The following is an 8,009-nucleotide window of genomic DNA, read 5'->3' as shown; positions in this document are numbered from 1 at the left end:
TTGTATACATTTGAATTTGAAACATAACCTTATTTTTAACGACTGCAAATTACTGCTAGTAATATTTTTACTTGCAAGAATTTGCAGCGCTCTCGGGTTGTCACGCCCGGATTCGCTCTCTTTGCAATTTTTTTGGGTTATTGAATGCATTTCCAGTAAAAATTTGCAAGTACTAGCAAGAATTCGTAAAATTTTTTTTGATATTGAATGGACCTTTTACTAGCAAGAATTTGAGGAGTCAAAATTCAAATTCATATGTAAGCAAAGTGTTAAAGAGGATTATTTGATTAAACATAGTTAGAGAAGTGGTAGTTTTTCTTCCGTACTTACCTATTTAAAATAGTCTCAAATGCGATAAATTTTAAAACATAAGTCGCTTATTCATTAATTTTAAGGTACAAAGCTACATAGCGTACCATCATATTAAGGAATAAATTACCTTTGCTTTAAAATGTATCTCATTTGAGACTCTTTTAAGTAGGTAAGTACAGAAAAAAAAAATTTGGGTTAGGCCACTTTTGCTCTCATGGCCTCAATTCAAATCTAATGTATATGATTTTATTTTTATGAAAAATATTCCCAATCAAAAAGAAAATTGCGCGCCAAAACTTAGCCGTCAGAAAGTAGTTATCACAAATGCACTCGCGATAATCTAATCAGTGTTTGCTAGTACTTCTGACAAAGATAAACCATTGCCCAACGATGTTAAAGAAGGATTATACACGAAACATTTGTGAATTAAAGGGGAAAGAATCAAGTTGTGTCATTTCGGAATCTACATTGTTAAATATAGAAGGAAAAGGTGAAAACTATTCTTGATTTCAATAAACGTGTTGATAAAGTGCAGGAAATGTATGCTGCTCTACATGAAACTGACTGCAAAAAAATATTTAGATTTTCTTTCTGTTCGGCTGAAACATGGTACTTTAAAAGAAACTCCAACACAGTCTATACTCCAAAATGAGGAAAAAGCTTTTGTTCAGCAGATTGAGCACGCGAGTGTGTCAAATATGCCTGAAATTCATTTAAGAGAAGACAGACCACACGAAAGCAACCAAGTCGATGAAGTAACATGCGTGTTTGAAGATGAGGGAGCTAAAGATGAAGATCCTTTTGTCAGCGATATTGACGCTGATTCCACGGAGAGCACTATTATAAGTAAACGCAAACGATCATATAAAAATGTTTGCATTTACGAAACGAAGGAGTCACATGAACACAAATACTGTTGTAGCAACTGCTCATTGTGTTTTCAACGACTTGGGAATTATCGTATACATATGAAGAAAAGACATGGAGTGATACTGGAACCCATAACATGTCCCCAGTGTCCCAAGACCTTCAAAAATAAGTACGATCTGAATCGTCACATAGTCAAACATAGACCACTCTCGGAAACGCGAATATTTCCTTGTCCACAGTGTGATCGAAAATTCCAAACAAAAGCGTATGTTGCAAAGCATATAAAGTTTGTTCATGAGGATATTCGTCCGTTTATTTGTGAAGAATGCGGCGAAGCTACACGCACAGAAGCTACATTACGGGAACATATGCTTACACATACCGATCTTGCACCTTTTGAATGCGAAATATGTAAGAAAGGTTTTAAAAACCCGGCCCGCCTAAAGGTAATGAAAGATCAAGACTAAATTGAATTTCTGCTACAGGCACAATAAAGAGAAATTTACTTCAATATTTCCCTTTCAGAATCATATGGATATACACAATTCTAATAAACACATTTGCAGCGAATGTGGATTAAAATTGAACTCGCGAGTAACATTAAATCAACACATGCTAGTACATTCCGATACGATGCGTCATAAATGTGATTATTGCGGTCGAGCTTTTAAGCGAGCTAAAACGCTGAAAAATCATTTAATACTCCATAGTGGTTTAAAGCCATATTCATGCCAGTTCTGTGAAAGGACTTTTACTAACGGCTCCAATTGCCGTACGCACATGAAAAGGGCACATCCAAGTGAATTAGCAGAGTTGGAGGCTTCGGGAAAAAGAACGTGCACGAAAAATATTCCGAAATTGGCTGCATTAAAATCCGTGTAAAATAAAGAAAAACTCGTACATATGTACATATCGTTACCTTAATTGAGTAGTCCATTTGCAAACAGCGTTATGTGATTTTATAACAGTAAGTCATAAATTAAAAAAAAAAAACGACTGCGACAACAAGTAACATCTAAATTGAATCTTTTTTTATTACCTGAAAATTTTGATACATAAGAGCCTAATAATATTATAACATAACATAACATTGACAATCTATACGACCTAAAGCAGTTTTCTAAGTTCATCAGAAGATGGAGACTTTTGAAAGTTTATAAATAAGTATTATAGCGACTTTTGCAAGAGTAGTTAAAATTTGATGCAATTTCTTCAGAATATAGAAAGACTTTGCACTGTGTTGTTAGTGGACATGAAACTACTTTAAATGCTGGTATGTTACCCACCAAAAACTAAAAATCGAAAACATATTACATGGCGCACTTTGCAAGTGGACTACTCAATTCACAAGAGCCCTAACCAACAAATTTCTTATTTTACAGTAGAGGCAAAAAAAGGTAGGACGTTTTAAAAAGTGGCATGAAACTCTTTTGTTTTTGGTACCAACACTTTAAAATTTTTATTAAAGGTATATTTTAATACATCCTACCAAAATCTGTGAAAAGCGCAGTTTCGAAAAAGTAGTTTTGAGGGCCTTTGTGAGTTAAGGTAACGTATGTACATATCGTCGCCTCAGAAAACGGATGTCGAATGTGCCAAACCACGATTTTGGAATTTTGATACAGATTCACTAAGTTGGACATGCTCTTTTGAATTCTGCAATCAATTTTTTTATATCTCCTTTAGTTTTTGAGATATTTCGTGTGCATTTTGTCGTATGATACATAATATTAATGATTGGGTATGCCTTTTATTGTTGTGCTGGAAATGCGTCAATGCGACAAATTTCCATATAAACGTACTTTTTTTTTATCATAAAAATGTATCTATATATTTTTTAATCATAAGACATTTGTCGTATGTATCGCAAAACTTGGAACTTACGACAATTCGATGGTCCTCTGCTATAACGAAACTATTAAAATTGGAAATTAAACAAAGTAACAATTTTTTTTTTTAAATTTTAGCTTGCACTGAGTCTCCAATGAATTGAAAGAAATGAAAGTGTTCAAAAGACTGAATTTAAGTATTGTTTTTTGTTTTTATAAAAAAAGAAAACGTATGTTCGTTACATACTTACAGTTAAAAAGATGTACAATATATGTATATGTTTTTTCTAATAACCCAGTGGGAATTAGGAGCACGTAATAATACCTTATTAGCAACTTACTCTTCACCTGGCAGTCATTACCATTTCCCTGCCGAACGTCCCTTACTTTTACAAAGGCATGGCCGCCTTATGTAAGTAGGAATTTAGAATGTACATTTGGTATCAGACATACTTCTGAGCCGCTTTACAAAGTAAGTTACTAGTAATGCAGAGCAGTCGCTCGGAGTAGTTCGGTGCTTGGAAATAACTTCGGCTGCACGTTATTTTGCAACTGACAACGTAATGTGTCTTTGGAGGTGTTCATTTTGCCCTTTACTAGTAGATGACATTGGCCATGATGACAATTTTGGTACTAAAAACTGAAAGAAAACATGGCTTACCTCGCAAGGTGCTTACCTATTTTCCCAGTGGGAAGTAATCATTATTTAATAAATGTATCTGGTTTTTTCATCAAAATCGACCATCGTCGTTGCAAAAGATACTTTAGTATTGTCGTATGTTCTATGGACAAAAGATAGTGGTGAGTAAACGCTACTTACGAAAAATGTATATGGAATGAAAAGACAATTTTCTCATTATCCTTTATAGATATAATTTAAGATTAAAATAGATAATTTAAGAATATGGAAAATAAAAACTAATAATAACTGCGTCTCCTTCAAAAATTACAAAAATCTACCGTATAGTTTCGGATTAATTCGACCTTAAACTTCAAAATATTTTTTCTCAAAACAGTGTTTTGTAACATACGACATCCGTTTTCTGAGGCAACGATATGTACATATACCAGATTAGGCTCTTCTATAAACTTGTGTTTTTTCAGAATTCGGGTTCCGGATCATCTTATATCAAAATGATGACCGCGCTTCTCGCAAGCAATCTATGTAACAAAAAACGGTTTATACTTCAATAACATATAACATATGTACTTAGGTTCCATTTCACTGGAGATGGAAAAACCGTGGCGTTTGCGTGGATATAAACTCCAACAAAGCACCAGTGTTTTACTTTGAATAAAGAAGAAAAAATAAAGGACGAAGTATCTTCAAATTAAGATGTAACGTTTAAATTTTGATCCAGTTTTATATGTATGTATATCCAAGTTAAATAGTATCAATAAAATTCGATGAAATTGGATGTGGCGCAGGAAACTGTCAGCTTTTATAAAAGTTTTTATTTGCTTAATGTTTGTTAATATAGTATATTCATATCAACATACAGCGGTCGAAAAAAAGTTAGCCGCACCACATATGGACAAATTTTGACATATTTATTTTATTATTTTGTTATTTAAATTTGAGTGTATTTTTGCCTTGAACGATCGCCGTTCGGAGTCGGTGTAAAACTGTAGGTAACTCCCTCCTCCCTGTGTGACAAAAAAATAAAACCGCACCACTAATTGGCAAGTTTTGGCATTCTACTTTTTTGTTATTTAATTTTTTTTAATAAACATATAGTTCATTCTTTAACCAAACCAATGCAATATTTGAAAAAAACTCAACAAACTTTCATAAAAATGTCAGACATTTTAATTAGATTTCTTAGAAAGATTTTCAGTTTGCAGTTTTGCAGACCATTGAATTCTAATACAAGTTTCAAATGGCAAACATTGAGGGTTGATTTTTTAGAAATTTTTGTCGAAGATGTTACCGTTTTTCTTCCATATAAAAATAAATTGTGTTTATTCGTTTTATAGAAGCAAGTGGGATACAAAAAAATTAACGGTAATTTTTAGTAATTTGAAACTTGCACTTTATTTTATTAGAATTCAATGGACTCACAAGAGCATATTCAAAATCTAATTAAAACGCTCGAAACTTTTATGAACGTTTTTCGAATTTTTTTAAATATTGCACAAAGTTTACACGGGCTTTGTTAAAGAATGAAAAATATATTTATACAAAAAAAACCAAATTAAATAACATAAAAAATAGAATGTTAAAGCTTGCCAATATGTGGTGCGGCTATAATTTTTTCGACTACTCTATAGTATGTATGTACAGTATCGGTCATATCTAAAGCACGCCATTTCAAAGTGATATAGTGTGCCACTTATGCTTATTTATTTATTTTTAAGAATTTTCAATTAAAATACAGTTCTTTCTCTAACAAACCCCATACAAACCCAAGTTTAACAATTTGTAGAAAACTTAAAAAAATGGCAACAAATTTTCACCTAAGTTTCAAACTTTTTTCTCGGAAGTGTTAGAATTTTTTTGAGTACACAGTGTTTTAGCCACTGCAATTTTAGTCTGATAATGTGCATGATGCAATAATACAAGGTGGTATCAGTTGTGACAGCTCGATTTGACACTGCCTTAGCTCAGTAGAATGAGAAGAAAAAACGGGAAGAAATGAATCCCCATATGGGGGAAAAATATAAAATTTCACATTTTCTCCTAAACAAAATTTGCTTTTATAGTATATTCGTTATGAAATGAAATAAAATAAGATAAAATACCTTTTTAACAAAACAAAGTGTGTATACTGAGAAAAAATAAAAAACATTCAACTATATTAATGGGCAAAGAATAGTTAAATAAGTAACACTGTTTCACGTAAGGCAGTCAATATGGCGGAATTAGAGCGAGAGGTTGCCAACTGATAACACCTTGTATTATTGCATCGTGGCTAATGTGCAAATTTCAAGTGGTTACGAATTACCGTTAATTTTTTAGAATTTTTTTTGTCGCGTTTGCTTTCATATAATGAATAAACTCAATTTATTTGTATATGGATGAAAACCGCAACACCTTTGGCAAAAAAAATTCTAAAAAATCACCGGTAACTTTCAGTCACTTGAAACTTGCACATTGTCAGACTATAATTGATTGGGCTATAAAACTGTGTATTCAGAAAAATTCAAACACTTCCGAGAAAAAAGTTTGAAATTTAGGTGAAAATTTGTTGCGCTTTTTTGAAGTTTTCTACAAATTGTTAAACTTGGGTTTATATGGGGTTTGTTAGAGAAAGAACTGTATTTTAATTGAAAATTCTCAAAAATAAATAAATAAACATAAGTTGCACACAATCTCACTTTCAAAGGGTGTGCTATAGATATGACCGATACTGTATGTTTCGATATGTATGTGAACAACAGTCAATATATATATATTTACATATGTATGTACATACATACCACTTATGTGTATAAGGATGGGTTCATTCCAAAACGTCAAAAACAAAGCATCAGTCTCTTATTTCTTATTTTCAATATTATATCATGCGTCAAAAAGTGTGATGGAAATCCAAAAATTGTCGCTAACTGGCTACAGAATCTCCCTCCTGAAGTACAAAATATCGCAAAGAAGTACATTTGACTGTACTTCGAAGTACGAAGTACAAGAGCGAAAAAAAGAAGTACTGTACTTCCCAAAGAAGTACGGTTGGTCACATTATATATGATATACCGGGGACAGACATCTGGTATTTGCATTCTGGTAATTTTAATGTGGGATTTAAAATACTACCATAGTGACAGACATTAACTTAGTATTTCAGTGTCAAATCATATGTTTCTGAAAAACAACACATAAATATGAACAGCAAAAATAATGCAAAAATATATTGCATCAAAACTTGCGGTATAAACTGTTGGCTTAAATCGCGCGAAAATTTAAATGGTTTTCTGATAAATGAGCAGCTGACATCTCTCATTTTTGGGTATGTTCAGTGCGAAATGTCCATTCACAATGAAAATGCCACAAAATTACAACCTTCGGAAATTTGTATTCTTTCGACAAAAAATACTACGTTGCTCATCAAGAACGATAGAATACAAGATTGCGCATTCCCGCAGAATGACATTTGTGGCAACGGGTAAACTAAGAATATGGCGAAGAACAATGAGTTGACAGTTGTGAATTTGCAGTGAGAAAACGTGTTTTCTTCACGGTTCACCAATTTTTCAAGCCATCTTTGAAAATAGCAAATTAAGTACAACGTTAACAAAAAATATACAACCACTCTTGCTGGTGTCTAAATTGTATGGCTTCTCCTGCCGGCAGAACTCTACCCACTTTCTGGCCAAGGCGACGTCACGGGGAAACTAAAAAAAACTGTATTTGGGGGCTTTACCCCTACGGCTGCTGCAATTCAATACACGACACGACATTTTTATAAAGTTTTTATTACAAATAAAACGTTTTTTACTTCAGAACGCACGAATTACTTCGATTTTTCACTTGAAAGTACACAATACGTTTGCAATACGTTTGCACTTGTTTCTAAACAAAAAGTTTGTTTACGTATTGCCATAAATGTCAAAGTCGGCAAAACCAAAGTAGCGGTTTCGGGAATGCGCCACCTTCAGTTCATTTCACCATGTGTTGTGTACATATTTATTTATAAACGGATGTGTTCCTTTTCTTTCGTACGTGTTTATTGATATATCTGTACTGTAGTGTTTTCGGACGGTACTAGCTCTTACTGCCAATATAGGAGTATTACATAGGAGAAGCTTGGCCAAACACTAACATATGTGTAAGCGCCAATCTATTATTATTATTACATATATGTTGGTGACAGACATATGTTATCTTGGAAATGCTACGAATACCAAATGTCTGTCCCCGGTAATAGATATACTTTACGAAATATACTCAGAAGTATTGGTTTTATATGTTATTAAAACAAGATTGTCCTTATTATCTCATTACAATTAATATTTGTTTTTTTTTTTAATAAAAATGACAATGAAGTCCCTTAAATAGCAAAA

At 32.7% G+C, this 8,009-nt stretch overlaps 1 protein-coding gene across 1 annotated transcript; it reads left to right on the top strand.

Moving 5' to 3' along the window:
• The first annotated feature begins 627 nt into the window (after positions 1–627).
• On the top strand, positions 628–4,389 carry LOC118755265 (zinc finger protein 737-like). The gene is made up of 3 exons (XM_036490114.1): positions 628–1,628; positions 1,708–2,060; positions 4,116–4,389. Exons 1-3 carry the CDS (start codon positions 855–857, stop codon positions 4,147–4,149), a joined length of 1,161 nt encoding a protein of 386 aa, XP_036346007.1. The 5' UTR covers positions 628–854; the 3' UTR covers positions 4,150–4,389.
• Positions 4,390–8,009: the final 3,620 nt, after the last annotated feature.

Source organism: Rhagoletis pomonella, unplaced genomic scaffold, assembly GCF_013731165.1.
Source record: "Rhagoletis pomonella isolate Grant_MI unplaced genomic scaffold, Rhpom_1.0 Rhpom_scaffold_05758, whole genome shotgun sequence".
Taxonomy (NCBI): Eukaryota; Metazoa; Arthropoda; class Insecta; order Diptera; family Tephritidae; genus Rhagoletis; species Rhagoletis pomonella.
The sequence above is the reverse complement of the archived record's forward strand: the minus strand, read 5'-3'. Positions and strand labels throughout refer to the sequence as shown.

Excerpts from the sequence above, each read along its gene's own strand:
- LOC118755265 (XM_036490114.1), top strand. The coding sequence starts at position 855 with ATGCTGCTCTACATGAAACTGACTGCAAAAAAATATTTAGATTTTCTT. Across the intron at positions 1,629-1,707 it reads AAAACCCGGCCCGCCTAAAG|AATCATATGGATATACACAA; the intron begins GTAATGAAAGAT and ends TTTCCCTTTCAG. Across the intron at positions 2,061-4,115 it reads TTGGCTGCATTAAAATCCGT|AATTCGGGTTCCGGATCATC; the intron begins GTAAAATAAAGA and ends GTGTTTTTTCAG.